The 27,486-nt window shown below is 34.2% G+C and overlaps 1 protein-coding gene across 2 annotated transcripts in view; it reads left to right on the top strand.

The window, feature by feature from the left end:
• Positions 1-25,444, top strand: part of LOC149999407 (putative ATP-dependent RNA helicase DDX60) — a 71,008-nt gene extending 45,564 nt beyond the window's left edge. For both annotated transcript variants that reach the window (XM_090288832.1, XM_090288830.1), the window contains exons 26-37: positions 259-403; positions 2,304-2,456; positions 6,927-7,031; positions 7,987-8,187; positions 8,901-9,005; positions 9,149-9,293; positions 11,015-11,136; positions 13,494-13,641; positions 16,935-17,077; positions 18,733-18,884; positions 25,166-25,228; positions 25,327-25,444. In XM_090288832.1, the coding sequence (XP_090144958.1) occupies positions 259-403; positions 2,304-2,456; positions 6,927-7,031; positions 7,987-8,187; positions 8,901-9,005; positions 9,149-9,293; positions 11,015-11,136; positions 13,494-13,641; positions 16,935-17,077; positions 18,733-18,884; positions 25,166-25,228; positions 25,327-25,429 (1,585 nt within the window). In that variant the 3' untranslated portion in view covers positions 25,430-25,444. The remainder of the gene's footprint in view (positions 1-258; positions 404-2,303; positions 2,457-6,926; positions 7,032-7,986; positions 8,188-8,900; positions 9,006-9,148; positions 9,294-11,014; positions 11,137-13,493; positions 13,642-16,934; positions 17,078-18,732; positions 18,885-25,165; positions 25,229-25,326) is intronic.
• The last annotated feature ends 2,042 nt before the right edge of the window (positions 25,445-27,486 follow it).

Genomic DNA, 27,486 nt, shown 5'->3' with positions numbered 1-27,486 from the left:
TGCAGAAGGCTTTTCTGCTTTGTGTAAATGCATTTTAATTAATATATTTAAATATACTTAAATGGGAAACAGATAAAGAAACAATTGAAGTAAATAAGGCCTGATGAATATTCTCTAATAGGCATCTTGTGTTTCAGATTTAAATTTTCTGGAAATCTTTTCCCCAGCATTTATGCATATAATTTCAAACTTAAAAAATAAAATGAAAGAACAAGCTATACAATATATTTACTAATTTTCTAACTTTTTTATATTCAGATTTTTTAATTCATATTCAGGTGCTAGAATCCAAAGAATCATTTTATTGGCAGCTGAAATAAGGGAAATGAAGAAAAGCCTTAAGAAGTATTATCAAGTTCCTCCAGACTGTACTTATGCAGACCATACAGTTGTGGATAACCGGGTAAGGGAAAAGAAACAAGGATGCATTCAGGGTGTTCAGGTATGCATATTGACTTGCTAGGACTGCTGTAACAAAGTGTCACTGAGTGAGTCGCTTAAACAACAGATATTTATTTTCTCCCAGTTCCGGAGAGTAGAAGTCTGAGATCGGTGTTGGCAGGGTTGGTCCTTCTGAGGATTATGAAGAAAGGATCTGTCCCAGATCTTTCTCCTTGGCTTGCAGATGGCCATCTTCTTTTTGTATCTTCATATATTCTTCCCTTTTATGTGTCTGTGTTCAATGTCCTCTTCCTGGAAGGACACTAGTCATATTGGATGAGGGACCACCCTAATGACCTGATTTTAACTGAATTACTTTATAAAGAACCTCTATCAAAATACAGTCACATATGGATGGTGAGGGTTAAGACTTTGACATAAGGATTTTTGGAGAAACACAGTTTAGCATGTAAAAGTCAACATAGTGTCTATATTGTGATAAGGAATCTACAAAACATACCACATAATCTAAGTTAATCTTGAAACAATAGATTGGAGACTAAAGCTGAAGGCCATAAACATTAAGATCATTTGTATGAGTAGTTTATACAGTTATTAAAAGCAGCTCAAAGATTTGTGCCAAAGTATAACTTCAATATCTATGAAATTGCATTTATTAATTGAAGTTAGTTCTATTTCTATATTAAAATTAAATGTAAAATATTTTTTCTGAGCTATCGGCTTACGCAACGACTAGCTAAAAGAACCTCAAAGTCATATTTGTCTTTCTTCTAAAAATTCTTGTCCATGTTTTTACCTATCTTGTACCTAGTTCTTCAAACTGGAAACTGTGGAGTTATGATGTCTTATACTTCTCCCTTAGGCCACACCTCACTCAGAAAATTAACTCTAGAACATGTATGGACACCCTACACAATGGGTGCTCATAAAATGTTTGTTGGTTTACCTAATCGTTCATGTAGTCGTCAGAGAAATGTGGTTATTACTTGTTTATGTTTTTTTCTCTTTCCTTAAGTAATGGGAGAGAGGGAGAAAAAGGCAGAATGAGAGAAAGGGATGAAAAAGAAAAAGAGAAGAGAGGAACAATAACAGTGATTGACAGAGAAAAAGTGCACAGAAATAGACCCAGGAAGTTTCAGAAAGAGAGAGAAAGGAGAACAAGAGAGAAACTGGGAGGGAAGAGAGAGGGAGGGAGGGAAGGAGGGAGAGGAGAAAGGCACAGTAACAGACACAAAGATAACACACAGAAAAGATAGGCAGCAAGACACAAAGAAAGAACGAGGGAGAGAGAACAACCAACACTGATCAGACAGGACTGGAGGTGCTAATGAAAAAGAAACCCAGTAAGTTAGATTTGAATTAACAGCAAAAATAAAACAGAATTGGGGTGGTAGCAAATTAGACTAAGCTGAGAATGTAGGCGGGGTGTGTTTTGGTCTTGGCCTCAGGGTACTCTGGTCCCTCCCCCTTCTCATTTTTTCCCTCTGGTATTTCCTTGGAGCACTTAGTTCAGTCCTTTGGAGCAATAACCAGTGATTAAGCACTTTGGGACCAAGGGTAGGTCTCAACCACTCAGTGGGTATGGGAAAGAAAATGGTGTGCATGTTATGATGGATAAATAAATGAAGAAAGCATAATCATCTGTAAGGTTGGGTTACATTTGCTTGTATCAGATATCAAACTTTGAATGTCAGGGACTATGAAACCATTCTACTAAAATATCATATATTGGGCATCTTATAGTTTAAATAAGGCTTTGGGTTCTGACCACAACTATTTTTAGAAGTGTGTCCAACTCTGCATTGATTTCTAAACAGCTTTTTAACACATAACATCATTGTTAAGTTGAAGGAGAAATGTTTTAATGTGATAATGCAGAGTCTTTGTTTGGGGTATTTCAGACTTTAATAAAGATCTTACGCAGACTGAGAGGAACAAGAAAACAGTACAAACTGCAGAGTCTGTTAAAGCGGGGCATTGGATATCATCACGGTTCAATGGAATATAAACAAAGACAAGTTGTAGAGATGCTTTTCAGACTGAAGCATGTCAAGGTTGGTGAACTTGGAGGATAAATTTCCTAAAACCAATGCCCTCATTCCTTTGCCTTGAGTAGGAGAAAGAAATGTACTCTGACATAATCCCTCCACTTGGAGGGGTGTTCTGTTCTGCTAACATTTCAGTGTATTATATTCTGTTCTTTCAAATATATTTTATATTGTTAATATATAATGTATATGCAATTAGGAATCCTTTCTGCTTTGCCTAATAGTATATAATTAAGTCTATTATGAATTAGCATTATATAATAAACAGTTTACGAGTGTACCATAATATACATATACAATTCACTTAAACATTCTGCTAATGTTGAAGTTTTTTTATAATATATATATATCTAATTATTTATGATTGTTGATGGGATTAGCTGATTCTGCAAAGTGACTGTTTCAAAGAGCAAAAGTAATTTTCACGGTCCAGGATACATTGCTAAATTTCTTTCCTGACTTATTCATTTGTTTCCTTCACCTTGACAAATTTTGAGTATTATGGTTTAAAAATTGGAGTTGTGAATACAGAGCAGAGAGTATCTTGTATGGCATGCACTCAATTTCCCATATTAACATCTTACATTAGTGTAGTGCATTTGTTACAATTATCTAACTAATATTGGTAAATTTTTATTGACTAAAGATTATTTTTTATTCAGACTTCTTCAGTTATTCCTCTAATGTCCTTATTCTGTTCCAAGATCCCATCCAGGTTACAATATTTTATTTATTTGTCAGACCTTTTTAGTCTCTCTTGCCTATGACAGTTTCTTAGATTTGCCTTGTTTTTAAAGATCTTGATGGTTATGAGGATAATTGTTCAGATATTTTATAGAATATTACTCAGTTGGGATTTCACTGATGTTTTCCTCATGATCACACGGGGTTTATGTGTCTTGAAGGAAGACCACAGAGATAACATGCAATTCCCATCATATTATATCAGGGTTATAGACTACAGACATGAAATCACTATTGATGTTTATCTTGAGCATGTGGCTGAGATCATATTTGTTAGACTTTTCACTATAAAGTTACTTTTACTGTCACTTTCCATATTATCCTCCTTGAAAGGAAGTCACTACACACAGCCCATACTTAAGGAGTAGGTAGTTCAGTTATACTCTCCTTCTTACAGTTGGAGTATCTACATAAATTATTTAGAATTGTACAAGAGCTGTGTCTCTTCTCCATTATTCTTTTGTGTACCCAACATTTATTTACATCAGTATGGACACATGGATATTTATTTTATGCCTTGGATATAATTAAATGCTACTTATTTTCTTGTTCAAATTGTTCCAGTTTTGGCAATTGGGAGCTCTTTCACTTGCTTTCTATAACCCTTTGGTGTGCTTCCATCATTGTGAGTTGTTTGTTTTTGGGCACTTCCTTAATTTCTGGCAAAGTAAGATGCTCTCTCATGTTGTATATTTTTTGCCTGGTCTTAGTATAAGTCATGTCTTCAAAGAGCCCTGATTTCTTTTAGACAAGCCTGAGAAAGTGTTACAACCAAAAAATCAAAGGAGGCATGCCTATCAAATGCCATATGGTACTGTGGGTGGATCCAGAAAAAGGAGATTAGATAAAACTAAGAAAATCTGGAAAAAATATGAGCTTTAGTTAATAATCGTCGGCAGCCGTCCGTCTCGAGAGACGATGGTGTAGCTTCTTAAGAGTCTATCTGCACCGCCGAGAATGGCTGTGCAGTCCGACTCGGGAGTGACACGGTATCTGTCTCCTCCCGTGTTGAATCGACATCTTGCGATGACGCTGGAGTGTCCTCTCCAGTGAAGCTGAAGCTACAGAGCCTGGGCAGGGTGATATGGAGGGTCTGCTGTTGCCCATGCAGCAGACCCCCCCTCTCTTTGCAGCTGAAGGGTCCAAGGGAAAGACAGAGTCAATACATCTTGGCTTCAGGTGCGCCGCAGGAGTTGCCGGTGTTGACTACAACGTCAAACCGCCTTAGGGACTCCGGCTCCGGATTTTCTGTCGGGGTTTACTCCCTTAGCCTTTCCCCTGAAGAGGTATGCCGCAAGGCAGCGGAGGTTTTTTGGAGTCAGAGTTTTCCTTCTCTGATGTGCCCTGACTGGAAGATCGAACCAGCGACACTTAGCTCGCAGGCCGACGCTCAATCCACCGAGCCAAACCAGCCAGGGGTATTTAGTTAATAATACTGCATCAGTATTTTATCATTAATTGTAACAAATGTACAGGACAAATTTAAGATATTAATAATAGAGAAAACCTGATGCAAAGTATAGGGACTCTGTATTATCTTTGCAAATTTCTATTAAGTCTAAAAGGGTTCTAAACACAATGTTTATTTATCAATATATTCTATACATGCCTTAAAGTATGTGTCCTGAGGGTACTGTTTTCAGTGTTCTATGAGGCTTCTTAATTAAAATCTGTATTATGGGTACTTTTTAAAAACATTCTATCAGAATTATAAGTGTAGAAAGTGTTAAAATCTCTCATTCTTAATGTAAATTTTTCATTTCTCTTTGTAGTTCTGCTAGTTTTACTTTATACATTTTAATGTATAATGTATTGTATAAGAAAATGGCATTAAGGATAAAGCATATTGGAAGCACTCTGAGGAAATAGATTACTGTAGTTGAGTGACATCTGACTTGTCTAAAGCAAAATGGAAATCAGAAATAAGTGAAATTTTATCTTCAAAAGTTTAAAGAAAATAACTTCCAAGTTAGATTTTATACACAGCAAAATTATTTTTCCAGGATGAGGGCAAAGTGGAGAATTTTAGACAAATAAAAGCAGAGCTTTCACCATATTGCCTCATCGCTTAAAAGAAACTTCTAAATTAAGCAGAATGGAAGAAATTTCAGGAAAATAAGAGTTGTTTAAAAATACGTATGATAATCCTACAAAAAATGCAAATACAGTTTATTATCTGAAGAAAAAATAATGCTTTGGAATAAAGAAAAGAGAAAATAGGTTACACCAGTGTGTGTTTCAGAAATGGAGGTTATTTGAGGTAATGTCTAAAGAGAGAATAAAATTATTGATTAATCTTGGACCTTTTAAAAGTAAGTACAGGTTATGTAAGTTTGTCAATACCCACTGAAAGAACAGAATTTGAGTGTTCAACATCCAAACTACAGAAGGAAAATAAATGGCATTAAAACATCTGAATAAATGAAAAACTAACCAAGAAAGCAGACAAAAAAATTTTAAACACTTTGACTAACAGTATAAAATGACAGCCAGATCATAAAATACAACAATTATATCAATTATGTTAAATAAACTGATGCATATGAACATAATGATTCTAATTTAGGGGAATATTTTTAAAGTTGATTAAAAAAATATTCTACTAGGCGTTGATTATATGGGACACATTTAAAACATAAGAAGAAGAAAAGAATTGAAAGGAAAAGAAATATAACTAATAACCAAAAGAAACTTGATATCACTATGATTATATTAAACAAAATATATTTTAAGATAAAATCATTAATAGAGGTACACATGGTCCCACCATTAGAAAGGTATACTAATTTAACATTTTTACATAATCACAATGTAAAAATATATAAATAAAAATCATAATGGAATTAAGAAAATATAGAGTTCATAGATACTATAGAGCCAAACTAGTACTTAGAGAAAAATATAGAACCATAATTGTGTCTATTTTGAAGAGAGAAAGCCTAAAAGAGAAGTAGGAAGGGGTATGAGCAATCTCAAGTGGGGTTGGGATTAAAAAAAGAGATTAGACATTCTTGCTGTTAGATTCAGTTTTTACTAAAAAAGGTTAGTCAGAATAGTATTTTAAAATTAAGGTAGGAGAGTGAAATCTCAGGAAATATGCTTTATTTCATATATTTTATCTCAACTGAGAATACCATTTTCTACTCAATACACCATCAGATCATCTGCAAAATTTCTAAACACCCCTATCAGATCATTAGCTTCCATTCTTCACCTCCTAAAATTAGTTCACAGACTAACCAAAGCAATTTTATAACTATTAATTATCTCATGCTACTCTCCTTTCTCTTAAAATCTAAACTCCTTAGAGTGCTTTTTTTAAGGCTTGTTGTGACCTTGTTCCTGCCCTCTCTCCCTGTGTTTATACCCTGCTGTTTTCTTAGAAATGTTTTCATGTGAAATAATACTCTTATTAAAACTTGGTGCTTTTATCTATGCAAAATAATTCCAAGCTTACCGAATGGCTATGATTTCACTTTATTTTGCAATCTAAAAATGCTAGATAATTGTAATATTAAGGAAAACATTAAAGTAAATGCAAATCTCTATGATAGTTATTATTTGAAAGAAAATGTAGAGTTTGTAATTTTGATGACATTGGCTTCCCATTGGAGTTTACTCAAGAAAAATTATTTTAGGAGATGGGTTTAATCTAATCAAGGTTTAAAGACTATGCATACATTTATGTATTCTATGTTAAACTTATGTATTTATTTTACCTTTCACCCTTAGGTGGTAACAGCTACCTCCACTCTTGCGTTGGGAATCAATATGCCATGTAAATCTGTTGTTTTTACGGAAGATTCTGTTTTTTTGGATGCCTTGCACTTTCGACAGGTATTTATACAATCTGCCTGTGTTACATTTGCATATAAAGGGATTGGGAACATCTTTTCAGTGAGCCAAAATAAACCATGTTTATTCTGAAATATTTGAGGATGAATAATATTTTACAATGGGTTCTAGATATATGACATTGTATAAATATGATCACACTTAAAGGCATTTTGAGCACATATTGCTTAGCTAAATGGATTAGTTTACTTGAGAATGTTCCTGCTTTGGTAAATATTATTGAACTTAAACAAAAATAATATAAAGGAGAGGTAACCACATCTTCTGAGAACACAAAGTTGCCAAGCACCTACAATTTAATTTGAGCATCTACAGTGTTCTCAGTTCAGACTAGTTTCTGGAGAGCCATTGGTAAATAAGACAGAACTTGCCTTTATTTTTTCCTCTTTCTAATCTATACTTGAGGACATGTTTATTGATTTTAGAGCGGGGGAGAGAAAGAGGGAATTAGAGCGGGGAGGGAGAGAGAGAAATCAATGTGAGAGAAAAATATTGGTAGGTTGCCTCCCATATGTGTCCCAACCAGGGAGCGAACCCACAACCTAGGCATATTCAGACAATGTTCCAGACAACTGAGATACCAGGCCAGGGTTTTATGGTTTGATTCTTGTATGTGCCCTGACTGGGAATTGAACCTCCCACCTCTTTGTGTATAAGACAACACTCCAACCAAGTGAGACACCCAACGAAGGCATCCCTACTTTAAAAGTCATGATCTTAAAACATAGGCATTACTAAAATAGCAAACACTTTGATGATATATTTTTTAAAATAAAATAATATTTTAACCTTTGCTAAAATTAATATACCAAGCAACATAGAACTCTTTCAAGGTTTTTGAAAATTTGTTTCTCATGGTATAGGTAAGTCAGACATCAACCATTTACAGAGGCAAGATTTGAAATGACTGAAAAGTGTTATGTGATCATCTCTTTAGATGTCTGGTCGTGCAGGAAGACGTGGAGAAGATCTTACAGGAAATGTGTTCTTCTATAATATTCCATTACCTAAGATAGAAAGGCTCTTAAAGTCGAATGTGCCCAAACTGAAGGGCCAGTTTCCTTTAAGCATTTCCTTGGTTCTCAGACTCATGCTTTTAGTTGCCAAAGCAGATGACAAAGAGGATGCCAAAGCAAAGGTACACTTTCATATTATTTAAATTGCCTACCTAAATATAAACATTTAAGCTCAGTTTTATAATAAACTACATAAGTTGAAGAGAATAAAATAATGATGTGCTATAAATAAACTCACTATATTTGATTCTACTTTATACTGTAGTACCCTTATTCAATACAGAAACTTGCTTTTAATTTTCATACTTTCAAACATATGGAAAATTAATCTCATGATTGTCTTGTTATAATAACCCCTGGACTCTATATATATTAGAAGAGAAACATTTTTTATGTAATTATATCTGGTCTAAAACATTTAAAAACAAATTTCAAAGAAATGACTAATGGTTGAAAAACAAAACGTTCTGCAACATTCATAATTATTGGTTTTACACTTCTTTATTTTTATTTTACTTTTCACCTTTCATGCATAAAGGTGTAATTATTTATCTTCCCCTGAAGTTTTTCTTACTATTTTCAATTACACACACATGTAATATAAAACACTATGGAATGCCTAATTATAGTAAATATAATAATTATAATAATATAATAAATCAATATTCAATGCCTAATATAAAAATATGTCATATGTTGTATGTAGTACATAAGTATATACAGCACTCTCTTCTATAACAGAAATGTTTAGTTGTCCTTTGGATATTACATTTGGAAGACACACTATACAATTTGCTTGATATCTAACTTGGTATTTTGATATATGTATGTATAGGCATTATCAGTTCTCCAACATTCATTGATGTCCTTCAAGCAACCAAAGATCAAGTGCATGTTAAAGTTTTATTTCATATATTCTTTGCAATTTTTGGTCAGAGAGGTAAGATTTAAACCTATTTCCACTAAATTAGGGTGCTGGTACACATGTTTAATTCCACTGTACTAAACTGCCGTTTAATAATAACAACTCATTTGTTCGATATTTCTGAGGCCTGGAGACTGAAGTTAACATTAATTTTATAGGAATACTTGAATCAAGAATGCATTCCCATTGGATATTCTGGACTTGTGTCCCATTTGCACTACCATGAACCTGCAAACTTTGTTTTAGTGAGCTTTCTGAAGAAAGGTTTATTTCATAAGTTGTGCATTCCAACCAACATAAAAGGTAGGCAGATATTCCTTTACCCACCTTTGCTCATTAAATTGTGTGCACAAACACACACACAGACCGCAAGTGTATTTACATATATATCCACAAAATTCCCCGAATACATTCACTCTGATGGTATGATTTTCTAATTGTGTTCTCTCTTAATGTATTTTGAACATTTACTTTATTTTATATTATTATATATGTTTCTCAAAATATTAATAATGCATGGTATATTTATAAGTGACTGTAAATATTCTAATGGTCACTTAATGTACTTTAAAAATAAATAAATAACTCTTTAGAATAATAAATATTCTTCTAGAATCACAAGGCACTTTAATATATACATATATCAGTAGAAATAAATTGCAATAATATATGTAAAATCACTAATTTGTCTTTTTTGTATCTGGTCATTGAAATGAAAAACAGGCCTCTTTGTGATAGCCTCACATTTAGGTCCTAATCATTAGCTGTATCATAGTAAAACATAAAGGTAACAGTTCAAAGTCAAATATATACTGTAGAAATATATTCGCATCACAACATTGTCCTCTGAAGTGATGACTTCCTTTTTTAAAAATCATAAATTATTTTTCTCTTTTCCATAACTTTAGCATAATGAAATTTAATTTTCTATAGAAAGAAATAAAGTGATAGGATCCAAATTCAAATGAACTCAAGTATATGATTATCCCATTGTTCATTTAATTTTAGGAAATTACCAACTTTTAAAAATAACTTTAAAAATAATGTAACTATTATATAATTTTACCTTAGAACTAACCATAAAGACTTTGATACATTATTAATCTATATTTTTCATGAAAAGATCATAGAAAGTAATCATCACTAAATTTTACTTTATACATATTGTGAGCATCACAACATTAAAAGAATAAAAGAAACTGAAAAGAATTTGCCAATACACTATCAGTATAAACACATCAAGTTGAGGTGTTTTTGTTTATTTTCTTGGTGTCTGCAAGCTTCGCTCTTAATGCTCTGCATTTCTCTGGTAGTGTTAGTGTGGCTTGTTTCCAGGTTCTCCCATGAGTCTGCATTAGTGTGGGCATGGCGCTCTGTTAAATACTGTGGCTGATTAAAAATCAGGAATCAGGCATAGATTTTTCCATGAAAGTTAGTACCTAAAATAACGCTTGTCAATAGGAGTAGTTGTGAGACTGATTTTGGATTGTAATGTGTGCTAAAGACAGAGTGAGTGCAGGCTAACATTGGGCCTCAAATGGCAGATAAAGAATTTTGAAGCTGCATTAGGCCTTCATTCCTTGGTAGGTTTTGAAAACAGGTGGAAAAACTGAATGAAACAAAACACTAATGGGAAGGTTTGAAGCTCATGATGGAATCCAAGGCAATTCCAGAACTAAAGACCAAACGGCAATTTTGTTTTTTGGTTTTGGTTTTGGTTTTGGTTTTGGTTTTGGTTTTGGTTTTGGTTTTGGTTCTTACAGCTAAGAGTGGATCCAAGGATACCAGGGTCTGTGTCCGTAGAATGTCAGTTAGTCTGCATTATTATAAAGTGATATTGTAATTTATTTAAAAATTCACCAAACATCTAAAAAGTGTTTTTTTCAAATGTGTCTTACCTTAAAATGTTAAGTTTAGGTATTAAGAACTGATTCCGTATATTTCTTTTTTTTAAAAGTATATTTCTAAAATGATGAATTTTGTTTTCTAAAGTATTGGAAAATTAAACCCTTTATTTCAAACAGGCCAAAAGAGCTTTTCTGAAGATGTGATGGAAACCTTAGTGGTGGTGTTAGCAAATCTTTTTGGAAGACGGTATCTTCCTCCCTGTGTGAACAACTTTAAAAAGAAAATTTCTCATTCAGTGGTAAGAAAAAATATATACTATGACCTTGTAATTTTATTTTTTAAATTTCCATTATAATGTGCAATGCAATCGTATTTTCCCAATAACAAAGTTTTGCTGTCATTTACTACAGTTACCTTTTCATCATGCCTCAATCTGTTCTTGGTATATACAGTGAGTTCTCCGATGAGGAAAAAATTGAGGTCTTGTTTGAAAATGGAAAACTTGCCCTGGCTGGTGTTGCTCAGTTGGCTGAAGTGTCAAACCATAAACTGAAAAGTTGTAGGTTCGATTCCCAGTTGGGGTGCATATGAAGAGACAACTGATAAATGCTTCCCTCTTGTATTGATGTTTCTCTCCCTCCCTTCCCCTCTCTCTTAAGATAGACAAACATGTCCTCAGATGAGGATTGAAAAAAAAAGGGAAAGCTTTATTTGTTAGAGATTTTTAGCAAGTGAATGACATAGGTTTTTTTTAAATTAATTAATTAATTTGTTTATTTATTTTTAGAGAGAGGGGGTAGGAGAAAGAGAGGGAGAGAAACATCTCTGTGTGGTTGCCTCTCACTCGCGCCCCCAACTGGGTACCTGACGTGCAACCTAGTAATGTGCCCTGACTGGGAATCGAACCAGTGACACTTGGCTCGCAGGCCGACGCTCAATCCACTGAGCCACAGCAGCTAGGTGACATAGGATTTTTTATTACATTGAAGATAATCTCAATCATTACATTTAATGGTGAAATAATGGCCACAGTAATATTTAATTTGAAACAAGAAGGCTGAATTTAACAGCCATGATTGTTCTGGGAATTCTACTCATTGCCAAATGACAAAAAATAAAAATACAGTATAATTATGGGAAAGGTAAGCATAGTAAACATGAAGTACTGTAGAGTAATTTAAAGCCAGAGAGAGTCCTTGACTTCCTCCCAACTCTGCTACTTAGCACATAGACGGCCTTAAGCAAATTTCTTTTTCTGGGCATTTTGCTTAAATGTAAGTTGGAAATCATAATAGTACCTACTTTAAAGGATCAATATGAGGATTAAATTAATTAATATATGCAAAATGCTTAGAACAGTGCTTAGCACTTAAGAAGCATTCAGTAAGTGTTAGCTCTTTTTTTAACAATTATTTTTATTTACAGAAGAAATGAAAAAGCCAAAAGGATGAACACAAAAATGATTAGAATTAATGACAGTTCAGTAAGCCTTCAAATACAAAAAAGATGTAATAAAATATAAATATTTTTCATATACTAAAGTTATGAAAAAATAAAATGTAAAATAACCTTACCACTGGTAAAGAAAAGGATATTATTCAATAACAAGATACTATAGTTCACTTATTAATATGGCATATATTTCAATTGACAGTTATGTTGACAGGACTGTAAATAGATATGTCATTTAAAATATTCTTTAATGCAGTATTGCTACTTCTTGGAATCTATAATAATGATATAATCAAAATAGAAATTAAAATTATGTAAAATTATGTAATTATTTTATTAGTTTCCATAGGCAGTTATAACAAAGTACCACAAACTACCTTAAACAACAGAAATTCACTGCCTCAGTTTTGGAGGCCAAAATGTAGATAGGATTGCTTACTTCTGAAGACTGAAGGAAAAATTTGTTCCATGCCTCTCCTAGCTTCTGGCAGTTCTTTGGTTTTCCTTGACTTATAGATACATCACCCCAATCTCTGTCTTCATGTTTACAAGGCGTTCTCCTGTGTACATGTCTCTCTATCCAAATTTTCCATTTTCATAAGGATACCAATTATGTTGGATTAGGGGCCCATCCTATTCTAGTATGACCTCATCTCAACTAATTCCATCTGCAATGACCCTATTTTCTAATAAGCTTACATTCTAACCCTTAGGATTTCAACATGTGATTTTTTGAAGGACACACTTCAAACCGTAATGTATCATAATTATTTAGAAGTGAAAATTAGATGCCACCTATATATCCAACAAAAAGAGAATGGTTAGAGGAATTTTAGCAAACCTTTATGTGGCAATATATAGCCACTAAAATTTATATTTTTAAATAATATTCTATGACATGGGAAAATCCTTCAGGTATAATATTGAGCATAAACATCAGACAGAAAAGAAACTGAATACTACAACATTTGTATATAAAAGACTGGAAGGAAATACTAGACACCCAAATCGTTATTACCTGTATTCTTGAGAGGTAGGATCACAGGTGATTTTAGTTTTTGTATTTATATTTTTATAAATAATGGAATTCGTACTTAAAAATATTTTTATATCTAGACTTTAAAGTATTTTATGACCCTCTGTATCACAGACTTTAGTAACCCTCTGCTTAAAAAAAAATTGTTACAAATTTGTTGTTCCTAGGTAATTCTAGATGAACTTCCCAAGGAATTTGCTGAAGTTGTAGAAGAGCACAACAACATAATTCACAAACATTTTGTTTCCTTCCTCCTAACAATTTCTAAGTTGGCTGACATGAGAAAAGAATACCAACTGCCTCTCTCAGAAATTGGTAAGGTTGTGAATGTACGTAAATAGAATGAGAAATCAATAAAAGAAAATGGAAATGTTTTGAGATAAAACTAAACTTTACAAAATAAGGACAGAACTATGGCAAAAAGAATACACTGGAAACTAACACAATTGTTCAGACCTATGCTGTGGAAATTATATTCTGAAAACATTATTTGGAATTAGCTAAGCCAACCTAGACTTGATTTGATATTGAATATTTAAAATATTTATATGTTTTATAGTGTCATTATAAGATAACAGACCATTAAATGGTCTAGATTTATTCTAAACTATCCTCTTTCCTATTGGTGCTATATTTAGTCGATATTGATGCTCTGAACTAGTTGAACTTTCAAATCTGAATAACTGAAAACATAAGAAAAATGAATATTGGTATATCTATTAGTATGTTGCACTTCCTCGACTACTCTGGGGGACATTAAAGTTAAGGCATTGCCCAAGTCTTTGAGGAAAGACAGAATAAATTAAAAAGAAAATAAAAATAGAAGAAAAATTCTGTAATGTATGCCGGATAAAGTAAAGGTATTAGAAGTAGAGAATATACTCAGTGCTCTAAAATGTAAAGAAAGAAAGATTGAGAAATAAGAGGAAAATGAGAAGGGGGAGAATTCTGTCTTCTAGAATACAGACGAAGCAAGGAGAAAAATATGGGAGCAGTAAGGACTGATTTTGTTTATTCATATTTCTGGGTAGAGTATTATATTGTAATGTAGAAGGCTTATAAAGGATAAAGAAAAAATAGTCAATTTATTCAACCATGGAATGAGAAATTAGCCAGTAATGAGGCAACTTCATGGAAAAAAATGTAAGTGCTCCCAGGCAGTTCCCTACATTTGGGACTTGACGGTGTGAATACAATTATTATTATTTTTTTTCTGAGATGATTACTGTAGTAGGCAGAATAATAACCTCTTCCAAAGATATCTGGGTCCTAATCCTGGGAACCTGAGAATATGTTATATTATGTAGTAAAAGGGAAACTAAGATTGCAGATTGAATTAAATTTTCTAATCAGCTGACCTTGAGATGGAGAGATTATACTGGATTATATGTGTGGACCCATTGTAATCATAAGAGCCCTTTTCAATAAAAGAAAGAAGCAGAGGAATCAGACTTAGGAGCATGTGATATGAGAAAGATTTTATCGACCATCACTGGCTTTGAAGATGGAAGGGGCTACAAACCAAGGACTGTGTGGCAGCCTCTAGAAGCTGGAAAAAGCAAGGGAATAGATTCTCCACTAGAGCCTCCAGAGAACAAACAAGCTTTGACTATACCTTGGCTTTAGCTTAGTGAAACTCATTTCAGACTTAGATTTCCAAAACTATAAAATAATAAACGTGGGTGGCAAGTTGCTACATCATCATTAGGAAACTAAAATGATTTCTAAGAAATGACATGTGAAAAACATAATAGTTACAAATATAGGCATACATTTTCAAAGTGTTTTTAAAAATTGAGATGAAAGTTATATAATATGCAATTATATAATTTCCAAGTAGTGTATAATATTCAATAGCATTTGGTACAGTAAAATATGCACCCACAAGCTCTAATTAAAACAAATAACTTCACCCTGTCAGGGCACATTACTAGGTTGCACATCAGGTCCCCAGTTAGGGGTGCGAGTGAGAGGCAACCACACAGTGATGTTTCTCTCCCTCCCTTTCTCCTTTCCCCTCTCTCTAAAAAAATAAATTAATTAATTAAATAAATAAATTATTAAAAAAAAACAAATAACTTCAGATAATAGTAATTGTTAAAAATGCAGGGTTACTTATTAATAAATCAAAGTCATTAATTCATGGCTTAAGGGTCAGACATTAAACCCTTGTATTTGACTCCTAAACTTGGGATCAACTGAACAAGTATAGGGGTTAATATAGATAAAGCTGAATTAGAAAGCGTGGTTTCCATTTTCAGTCAAATGTGTTTCACAAAGCATTGCCCTCCGTGAAGCTGCACTTTCCTGTCCCCTAGATGAAACAGCAATACCCCTCTCTTGTAATTCTCTCCTCTAAATTACCACACATACTAGGGAAAATAGTGGAATGTATTTCTTAGTCATCAGATGGATCTTAAACAGAGATTGGAAGACAGATAGAAATGCAAGGACAGACAGAAAGACTGACAGGCAGACACAGAGAAGTGTGCATTGGATGGGCAGAGATACACAGAGGAATAGATGCATAGAGTGACACACAGAAGAACAGAAAGAGAGAGACAGAGACAGAGATTGAGAGAGATAGACCAAGAGAGAAACAGAGATATAGAAAGAGACAAACACATGGACAGAAAGACAGGAGAGAGGCAGACTTATAGAAAGAGAGAGATTAACAAAGAGGGACTAAGAGAGTGAGACAGAAAATACAGAGACAACAATACAGAGAAAGGTACAAAAGAACAAACATGATGAAGAGGTAGAGAGAGCTACAGAAGAGAGGCAGTGAGTCAAAGAGAAACAAAGAGACACTGAAGCAAGAGTGTTGTTGTCATAGAAGGAAGTCAGAGAAAGAAGGAATAAAGAAAGGAAGGTAGGCGGGAAGGTGATAGGTAGGTAGGTAGGTAGGTAGATAAATAGGTCGACAGGTAGGGAACCATTTGAGGTGGACATGACAATAGCTCCTTTTCCCTAACTCATTCCTCAGGTCAGAGGTGACATGATTGATCTCCATAAGACCTAGAAATGTTCCTCTATTACTTTTGCCTCCTGATGAGTGAAGTAGGAGTGTTTTCCCTTCTGTTGGGATGTGTATAGTAGAGTTAGTGTAAGAAAGTGAGCATGGTGTCAATTTTAACTTTATTATGAGAAATTTTGCAGTTTTTGTAGCTCCATATTGTCTTGAGAAGAATTAAATGATAATGAAATTCATTCTGAAGGACAGGTGGGTGGTGCTGGTTTTTGACCTGGGGTTCTCAGATCTACTCATGTCCCAAGAAGCATGTTTTCTACTTTGCCAGTAGTGTCTGTGTGATAACTTTCTGAGTGGATAGACATGGAGTTACACAATTGGACCAATTGATAACTACAAATAATACAACCACTTGCAGATGCCAGAATGATTTTAGTTTGTGAAGAAAGTCTTCTCAGTGGTCATCTGGCAATGCACTCCTTACATTTTTGTCTTAAATATTTTTGTTAAAAGAAACTTTAATAATTTGCCTAGTAGTGATGGTATAGACAAATATGATTTTTAAAAAATCATTTGTGTTTAATAGGAGAACAGTCTTCAATTTTCCTATTTGATTTTCTAATTGACTTCTTATTAGACTTTTCAGGTAAAGAATGTGAAGACTCTGAACTGGTCTCTCATTTGATGCCTGGAACCGAGAGCAGAATTGCTGTCTCCCCGTTTGCTTGCCTGTCCAACATAACTGATCAGGATTTATTTCATATTAATGTATTAAATGATGTATGTAAAAAATTTTAAAGACTTTATTTATTTTTAGAGAGATGGGAAGGGAGGGAGAAAGGAGAGAAACATCAATGTGTGGTTTCCTCTCACTCAACTCCAACTGGGGAGGTGGCCTGCAACCCAGGCATGTACCCTGACTGGGAATCGAACCAGTGACCCTTTGGCTCGCAGGCCGGCTCTCAAGCCACTGAGCCACACCAGCTAGGATGATGTATGTAAATTTTACTGTGAAACTTTCTTGTATTCTATTTATCACTTAAGATAAATAATTTTGTGATTATACTAGCTAAGTATCCAGTAAAACAAAGCTATTGTATTCTCATTCCAGAATAATAGTATTTTTCACTGAAGTGGAAAAAAGTTCTCTCTCTCTCTCTTTCCATAAGTAGTTTTAAAAATAGAAAAATTGAGTTAGATAATGAAAAGAATGTTGTCTCTCAGTTAATCATCATGTATGAATTACCTTGTCTTACTTGGGTGAATCACTATAGCATAAGCCCTTGCTACTCAGGTGGGAATCAGAGACCAGCAACGTCAGTATTACCTGCTACAAATGTTTCATTAACGTGAAACAGACTCATAGATAACAGAGAACAGACTGATGATTGCCAGTAGGGAGAGAGGGTGGGGGGCTGGGTGAAAAAGGTGAAGGGGTTGGGAAGTATATATTGGTAGTTACAGAATAGTGAGGGGTATGTATAAAGTATGGCATATGAAATATAGTAAATAATGTTGTAATAGCTATGTATAGTGCCAAGTGTATACCAGAAATAGCAGGGGAAACACTTTGTAAAGCGTATGATTACCTAATCACTGTGCTGTGCACCTGAAACTGGTTCAAAATAATACTGCAATACAAAGCAAACTGTAATTAAAAAAACAGTCAAAGATTTAAAAAATAGCATAAAAAATTTTTAAAGAAGCCCTGCTATAAACCATGTGAGGACAGTTTTTATTTGCTCCACCTTTGTGATCCTTGCACCTAAAAATGTGTTCAGTACAGCGTAGAAACTCAATAACTGTATATCAAGCGCTATGATTGTTAAAACTGATGCAAAAGTCACTTTGTTTACCGCCCCACGAGATTGGGAGCAGTGAGACTACCAGTCCTACCTGGACCTCTGACAGCTTATCCATAGCATGTTGATGGAAATAAATTCCAATGACTGTGATTGTATCATTGACCAAAATCACATACTTATATCCTGAAAGAAAAATTAGATGCACGTGGGGGAAAAAAGAGCAAGCACTATTACTATTATGTGTAGCTGATACCAATATAAGTTCGTAAGTTCACAAATACCTTATCAGGAAAAATGATTAAAAAAATATTTGTAGCATTTTTTCTGTGGTTGTAAAAGTGACTAGGTCTAGGTCTCTGAACTCTGAATAAATAAGCTATATCATTTTTGTGAGTTCAAAAATAGTTTCAGTATCTTGAATATTGATGTTTTTACTGATTTTATTTGGTCATTTATGGTGAAGTTTGGGTAACCTTAATACACTTAATATTTGATGACATTTCATTAAAGTATATTGGGGTATTGTTTTAGTTAGCTAGATGTAATTAACCACAGTAATCAAAGTTTATAATAGATCGAGGCATATCTCAAAAGAAAATTATAACCATCTAAAATCTCTGCATTCCTCAGGCTATGTTACGAACAATTAATGTGGATGTTACAAAAATTCCTTTCTTTTGCTTGAATAAATATGATAAGAATGGAAGGAAGTGTCCATTGAATGGTTATGTATTGAACTTCTACAAAAACCGTTCCCTTTCAGCACTCACTTCGGATAATTGGTATAAATTTTTCTATTTAAACATTCTTTATAGATATATATGTGCTTGTGTAATTAATGTTTATTGTGCTATGGCATTATAACTTATGAGGATAATTTTAAGATGCAGTAATTTAAGAAGAGCCATAAAGATGCATTTTACTTGGAACTATTTTTAAAGGCTATTTATTCTTATTATTGAGGGGAAGTCCATATAACATAAAATTAACCATATGAAAGTGAACAATTTTGCAACATTTGGTGCATTCATAATATTGTGCAATGTCTATCTGCTAAACATTTTTATTATTCCAAGGGTAAAATCTGTATCCATTAAACAGTAACTCTCTTTCCTTCCTTGCCCCATCCTCTGGAAACTACCAATCCGTTCTCTGCCTCTGTGGACTTACCTCATCTGAATATTTAAAAAAATGAAATCATATGCAACCTTTTATGCTGACTTCTTTCATTGTAACATTTCAAAGTTGTAGTTTTATCAGTATTTCACACCTATTTATAGCTGAATAATACTCTGTTGTATGTATCTATACAAATTTGTTTTTCCAGGTGATAAACATTTAGGTTGTCTCAACTTTTGGTTATTGTGAGCGGTGCTGCTATGAACATGCATATGCATGTATTTGTCTGAGTACTTGTTTTTAATACTCATGGGCGTATTTCTAGGAGTAGAATTGTTGTGTCATATAATAACACTATATTTAACTTTTTGAGAAGCCATTGAAATATTTTCCACAGCAGTTGAACCATTTTACTTTACCATCAGTAATGTACAAGGTTTCTATTTCCTCCATAATCTCACCACATTTGCTATTTTTATTTTTAAAAAATTATAGCCATTGTAGTGATTGTGAAGTGATATATATCTCATTGTGGTTTTGATTTGCATTTCAATGTACGCTGATGATGCTGAGTATCTTTTCATGTCATGAAAAGATGTATATATATTTTTGGAGAAATGTTTATTCAAATTTTTTGTTCAGTTTTAAATTGTGTTCTCTTTCTTTTTGTTCTTGAGTTGTAGAAGTTGTTTATATATTTTGGATAATAGACCCTTATCAGATACATGACTTAGAAATATTTTCTCCTTTTCTGTAAGTTATCTTTTCATTTCCTTGATAATGACCTTTAATATGCAAAAGTCTAATCTAGTTTTTCTTCTGTTGCTAATGCTTTTGGTGTCATATCTAAGAATCCATTCACAAAATCCAAGGTCATGAAGATCTATCCCTATGTTTTCTTCTAATACTGTTATAGTTTTGGCTCTTCTATTTAGGTTGCTAATTCATTCGTGAATACATTTTGTTATACAGTATATGAAAAGGCCCAATTTTATGCATTTGCATGTGAGTATACAGTTATCCCAGCACCAGTTTTTGAATTCTTTCTATACTGAATGGTCTTCACACCTGGTCAAAAATTAGTTGGCCATAGATATATGACTTTATTTCTGAACTCTCAATTCCATTCCAGTAGTTTACAGTGCTATATGCGAGTACTGCACTGTCTTGATTACTAAAGCTTTTGAAATAGGGAAGTGTGAGTCTTAAAACTTTGTTTTTTTGCATTCAATATTATTTTGGCCATTCAAAGCCCTTTGCAATTCCACATGGATTCAAGGATTGTCTTTTCCACTTCTACAATAAAGATTGGAAATTTTGATAGGAGTTTCAATGAATCTATAGAATATTTTGGATAATATTGTCGTATTAACAATAATAAGTCTTTCAGTCAATAAACATAAGATGTCTTTCCATTTTTTAGGTCTTTAATTTCTCTCAGCAATGTTGTTGATTTCAGTGTATAAATCTTTAACCTCTTTGGTTAAATTTATTTCTAGGTATTTTATTTTTTGAATTCTATTATAATTGGATCTTTCCTTTAATATCCTTTTCAGAATGTAACTTGCTTGTATATAGAAACACAACTGATTTTTTAATATTGATCTTGTATTCTACAACTTTACAAAATTTGTTTATTAGGTCTAATAGTTATTTTGTGTATTCTTCAGGATTTGTTATGTATGGGATCATGTCATTTGTAAACCGAGAGTTTTACTTCTTTTCCAATTTGGATTTTTTTTCTTTCTTCTTCTTACCTAATTGCTCTGGCTAGTATTTCCAGTAAAATGCTGAATGGCAAGAGTAAAAGCAGATATCCTTGCTTTGTTTCTGATCTTTGGTAAAAGATTCCAGTCTTTTATCATTATGATATTAGTTTTGATATTTTCCAGAAATGTCCTTTATAATGTTGAGTAAGTTTCTTTGTATTTCTAGTTTTGCTGGGTGTTTTTATCATGAAAGGACTTCTTTCCAGTGCTTATTCTGCATTAATTGAGGTGCTCATGTAGCATTTTTCCTTTATTTTATTAATATAGTGTATTACATTAATTGATTTCCTTATGTTGAGTTTTTTGCATTCCTGGGATGAATTTCTCAAAGTCATAGTGTATAATTTCTTAAATATGCTGCTACGTTCAGTTTGCTGGTATTTTGTTGAGAATCTTTGTATCGGTGTTCATAAAGGACATTGGTCTGTAGTTTTCTTGTAATGTCATAGTTTAGTTTTGGTATAAGGGTAATATAGGCCTCATAAAATGAGTTAAGAAAGTTGGCATTAATTATTTTTAAATAGTAGAATTTATCAGTAAAACCAACTGGTTTGGACTTTTTTTGGGAGGGGGCGCAGTTGATAACTAATTTAATCTCTTTACTTGTTGTAAGTTTTATTAGATTTTTCTATTTACTTTAAGTTTTGATAATTTGTGTATTTATAGAAATGTTTCAATTCAACATAGGTTATCCAATTTTTGGTATAGAGTCAGGTGTTTATAGTACTCTCATATAATTCATTTTTTTTCGGTAGCATAGGTTGTAATGTCCCCATTTTCATCCCTGCTTTTATTTATTTGCATCTTCTTTCTATTTTCCTTTGTCAGGCTAGCTAAAGGTTTGTCAATTTTGTTGATCTTTTCTGAGATCCCATCTTTGTTTAGTCAATCCTCATTATTATTTTTCTATTCTCTACGTCATTTATCACCACACTGATCTTTTTTATTTCCTTTCCTCTGCTAACTTAGGTTTTAGATTACTCTCTTTTTTTCTGTTTCCTTAAGGTGTAAAATTAGGTTGTTGACTTGAGATCTTTCGTATTTTTCAATGTAGGTATTAACTGGTATGGATTTCCTTCTGAGGACTGTTTTCTTTGTATCCTGTAAGTTTTGGATGTGTGCTTTCACTGTCATTTGTTTCTAAGTGTTTTCTAATTTTCCTGTGATTTCTTCTTTGATCCATTGTGTGCTGTTTAATTTTCATATATTTGTCAATATTCTAATTTTTTTTCTTTTTAAGATGTAGCATCATTTTATTGAGGTATGAAAAGATACTTTGTCTGACTTCAGCATTTTAAAATATATTGAAACTTGTTTTGTAGCCTGGCATATGGGCTCTTCTGGCAAATGCTTGATATGCATGTAGGAAGAATGTATGTTGTTGAGTGTAGTTATCTAACTATGTCTGTTAGATCTGGTTGGCTTATTGTGTTGTTTAAGTCATTTATTTTCTTATTGCTAGATGTTTTATCCATTATTGCAAGTGAGGTATTAAAGTATTCAACTGTTGTTTTAAGCCAGTCGGTTTCTCCCTTTAATCCTGTCAATGTTTGTTGCATATATTTAGGAGCTCTGTTGTTTGGGATCTGTATGTTTATAATTGTTTTTCTTCTAGATGAATTAACCCTTTTATCAATATATAATGTATTTCTGGTCTCATGTAACATTTTTTGACTTAAAGTCTATTTTGCCTGATATTAGCATAAGCCACCCCAGCTCTCTTTTATTTATTATTTACATGAAATATCATTTTTCATATTTTTTTGTTTTGGATACAAAGTAAGTTTCTTATAGACAGTATACCTTTGGATGATGCTTATATTTTATCCATTTAACCAATCTTTAACCTTTCATTGCATAATTTATTTACACTTAAAGTAATTATTGATGAGGAAGGCCTTATTTTTGCCATTTTGACGTTTGTTTTTTATGTCTTATACCTTTTTTTTCTTTCTCAGGGATAATTTATGATATTTTATGCCAGTGGGCACACTTTCCTTTTTCTTTCATACTTAAAAATTTGTTGGAGAACTATACATTTTGAATATTATAATGTAATTCTGGAATTTTCTCCCTTCTCATTGTTTGTTGTTTTTGTTTCTAGTAGTCCACCATAACTGCTGGTTTACTGAGTGACTTTTATAAATTATTTTTTAAAATCTATATTCTTCGTTATGTGTGATCTCTGAAGCCCTTCTTTTTCTTTTAGTTTGTATTCAGCTAGTGTTTTGACAGATTTTTTGAACACAAGATGAGAAAGAAAGAGTATGGGGAAGGAAAGAGAAAAAAAGGGTATGTATGTGTGTGTGAGAGGGAGAGAGAGAGAGAGAGGAGAGGAGGGTGAGGAAGAGGAGAAGGACAAGAAGGAGGGGGAGGTGGGGGAGAGAGTATAAATGTGGAGGAGAGAAAAAATGAAGGAAAACTCACATTTTTTGCATGTTGACTCTGTGTTGGGATACTTCTATCAACACTTAGTCAATTTACAATTCTGCCTTACCATTGGCTTCCTGCTTGCATTAATCTTGGAGATTAGCCAGAGGGGCTTCTCAGGTCTTTTCTAAGCATGTGTTCTGCCCTAGGCATGAGCACGGCCTTCTACAATAAATTCCCCAATATACTGGTTGCTCTTTCCAAGATTATCCTCACAGGCTTTCATTACTTAATTGTGTTGACTCGATTGTAATCTTTTGCCCTAGGCAGCCAGCTGCAGTGATTCCTTGGCCTTTTCAGTTTTGTTCCTGAGTGAGTTCTGAGCTAGGCAAAACAAAGACAAGCTCCTCACTCCGTCCTTTACAAAGTTCCCAGAGATGCTATAACAGACAGATAAACACACTCCTTGTTAAAAAGGTCAGATCTGCTTCCTCTAGAACCAGGGACCAGGGCCACATTGGGAACACAGGGTTACTGAAGAGCAAGTGGGGTCCCACGGTCCACTGCCACCCTCTAGGCAAAAATTCTGGAGGCAGAGGTTTGGTGAAAAAGGAAAGGAGTCTTTATTCAAAAGCTACACAATTTTGGATTAACAGCTTTCCCACATGCATTAATCACTTAAGCCTATCAACTAAGGCTAAAATCTTTAACTCTTGAATTCCCCTATCATTCCACCTGTTAGTTTTTAATTATCTTATTTATGTAAGATTTGTTTACAAACTAGAACAACATAAGATATAAAAGTTACACAATTTTGGAAGAAGGCAGGCTTCTGCCTCAGAATCCATCCCCTCTAGAACACCCAAAGATGAATAATCCCACCTCCCTCTGCCAGGCCAGATGAATTCTAGGCTGTGACCGGAGTTCCTTCTCCCATTTAAAATTACCATCCTTTGGAAATAAGGCTGTAGCACCACAATCATCCAGGCAGTTCCCCGAGGAAGAGAAAGAAAGAGAGTCTCTGCTCTCCTCCTGTTTAAATCTTTTGGCCCATAATTCCATGAGCTCTGGAAGCATCCAACTTCTAAGCCAGTCTTGTCCTAGACAGGCAGACCTGCACCTCCCCCTGCTGGGTCTCTGCCCAAGGGTAGGGGGATCTGTCACCTCCAACTAGCTTGTTTCCCGTTGCCCAGGGCAACCTCCTCCTAAGGCTCCTCCCTTCCTCCTCCTGGCACCATATAAGTATCAACAGGATGCTGTCCCCAAGCTGGAAGAAGAGTGGGGAAAGGGCAAATAAGATGTCACAAAACTTCTCTACCTTTTCTAACCCTTTTCACTATTCGAGTCAAACCTTTCACTGTTTTCCAGAGCTTGGACAAAGTTGATTCTGACAGTTTTGGCTTATATACATATTTTTGATGTTTCTGTGGAAGGATTTGCCCTTGGAGCTGCCTATCTGCATTTTCAGTGACATTACTTATATTTGGCACTGTTTTTAACAAATGTGAATTACTTAAATATGGTAGTACAGTAATAATGTACTACTATATAAAAGAACTGCAAGTCATACATTTTTTCGATAAATGATTAGCCTCTACTATTTTAGTCAATTTAGGACTAAAATGAGCATAGTAAAAGGCAGGTGCAGAGGACACCAACACTTCCCTGCAGTCTTTCCAGATCTGTTTTTGTTTTGTTTGTGGAAGAGTCAGCAATTAGGTGGTAATTTACTTCCTTAATGTAAATGGATAACACACAAAAACCAATTTAATCTTTTAAATGTTACTTTGTCTTTTTTCTTACAGGTTAAATATGGGAGATGCTTATCATTTAATCAAAGATTTTGCACTTACTGTTCTGTCCATCAGGTATAGTAAACAATTTCGCATTAAAGATCACATAACCAGCTAAACATCATTTAGTACAAATAAGCAATGATAATAATTTAAACCTTAATCTTTTACAGGATTTCACTGAGTGAATTATGTGATGATGAAGATGACAATGTTATATTAGCATTTAAACAACTAAGTAAAGCATTCAGTCAAATCTTAGGGAAAAAAGACTGAATGTTGAACTTTACTTAAGAACTGTGCTCCTAGACAGCAGATGGCCAAGAAATGTTCTTGCTCTTTTGTGTTTCAAGAAATGGTTTACTGCAAAGAACCACCCTTTCTTATGTGACTTAGACTTCAGATGACCCCCTTACTTACCTATGACAGTCCTCAGCATACCATCCAAATTCTCATTCTTTGTCTCATAAATGATTAGCTGAACTGTTGTCTCCTGATGACAAAATACCTGCTTACTTGACTGGACCAACTTTAGTTGGCTTCTCCCCTCCCCACAGGCCCTGAACCTTAATCTGCCCTTAGGTGCCTCCTGAAAACTGCCTGGAACCATTCTCAGATCAAGGTCCCTGATCAACTATTTCAGATCAATTATGACTGGGAAGGTCACATTCCCAGACCAGTTGTCCACTCACACCACACATTCATGCCATTCCCTCATACCTGATTATTTCCAGTCTTGTTTCCTTATCTCTTGAAATTAAAATTCTTTTCTGGCTGACATTGGAGACTGCTGAAAATCCCTGAGGCAGAATATTCTGTTTTGTTTTTTTTTGTTTTTAATTTCATTAGTCTTCTTTTTACCTATTGCAGTGGGCCTCTTCACTTATTGCAATACTTTTTTCAGATAAAGTCTCATTATTTAAGTTTGGATTTGTTTTTGCTTTGATTTTCATTCTGTGCCAAAGAAATAAAATGTATTACGAAAGTACAGTATAGATTTCACAATTTATTGAACAACTTATCAAAAGGTGTCCTAGTCTGCCCTGACCAGTGTGACTCAGTTGGTTGGTTTCATCCTGCAGAACAAAAAATCACTGTTTTGGTCCCTGGTCAGCACACATGCCTAGGTTTTGTGTTTGCTCCTTGGTTGGGGTACGGTCGGCAGCCGTCCGTCTCGAGAGACAATGGTGTAGCTTCTTAAGAGTCTATCTGCACCGCCGAGAATGGCTGTGCAGTCCGACTCGGGAGTGACACGGTATCTGTCTCCTCCCGTGTTGAATCGACATCTTGCGATGACGCTGGACTGTCCTCTCCAGTGAAGCTGAAGCTACAGAGCCTGGGCAGGGTGATATGGAGGGTCTGCTGTTGCCCATGCAGCAGACCCCCCCTCTCTTCGCAGCTGAAGGATCCAAGGGAAAGACAGAGTCAATACAGCTTGGCTTCAGGTGCGCCGCAGGAGTTGCCGGTGTTGACTACAACGTCAAACCGCCTTAGGGACTCCGGCTCCGGATTTTCTGTCGGGGTTTACTCCCTTAGCCTTTCCCCTGAAGAGGTATGCCGCAAGGCAGCGGAGGTTTTTTGGAGTCAGAGTTTTCCTTCTCTGATGTGCCCTGACTGGAAGATCGAACCAGCGACACTTAGCTCGCAGGCCGACGCTCAATCCACTGAGCCAAACCAGCCAGGTTGGTTGGGGTACATACAAGAGATAATTGATCAACTGAGAGATGTTTTCCTCTCACATTACTATTTCTCTCCCTCTCTTTCTTCCTCCCTTCCACAATCTCTAAAAAGTAAATAAATAATTTTAAAAAAAGATGTCCTTGTTAGAAAGTTATTTAGATATCTAAATTCTCATCAAGAATTCTAACAATATATTTTCTTTTAAGAATTTTAGCTAATACAGTAGCTATGCCAAATGTCTCTAACAATTACCACACTCAGCTTAAAATGTGATGATTTTTTAAAGATAGAAACCAAACCAGATTTTATTTATTTATTTATTTATTTATTTTAATTGTATTGAATTTATTGGAGTGACACTGGTTAATAAAATTATATAAGTTTTAAGTGTACAGTTCTAAAGTCAAGTCTCCTGTCACCCTCTTCTACTCCCCCCCTAATTTCCCCTCTTGTAATCACTGTGCTGTTGTTTGTGTCTATGAGTTTTATTTATTTATTTTTTTCCCTAATCCTTTCTCCTTTTTCACCCAGCTCCCCAACCCTCCTCCCTTCTGACAGCTGTCAGTCTGTTTTCTGAGTCTGTTTCCATTTTGTTTATTTATTTTGTTCATTACATTCCGCATATAAGTGAAATTGTATGGTATTTGTCTTTC

This window comes from Furipterus horrens, unplaced genomic scaffold (assembly GCF_987537825.1).
Source record: "Furipterus horrens unplaced genomic scaffold, mFurHor1.1.pri manual_scaffold_10, whole genome shotgun sequence".
Classification (NCBI taxonomy): Eukaryota; Metazoa; Chordata; class Mammalia; order Chiroptera; family Furipteridae; genus Furipterus; species Furipterus horrens.
Note: the sequence above shows the minus strand (reverse complement) of the source record. Positions and strands in the feature narration are given on the sequence as shown.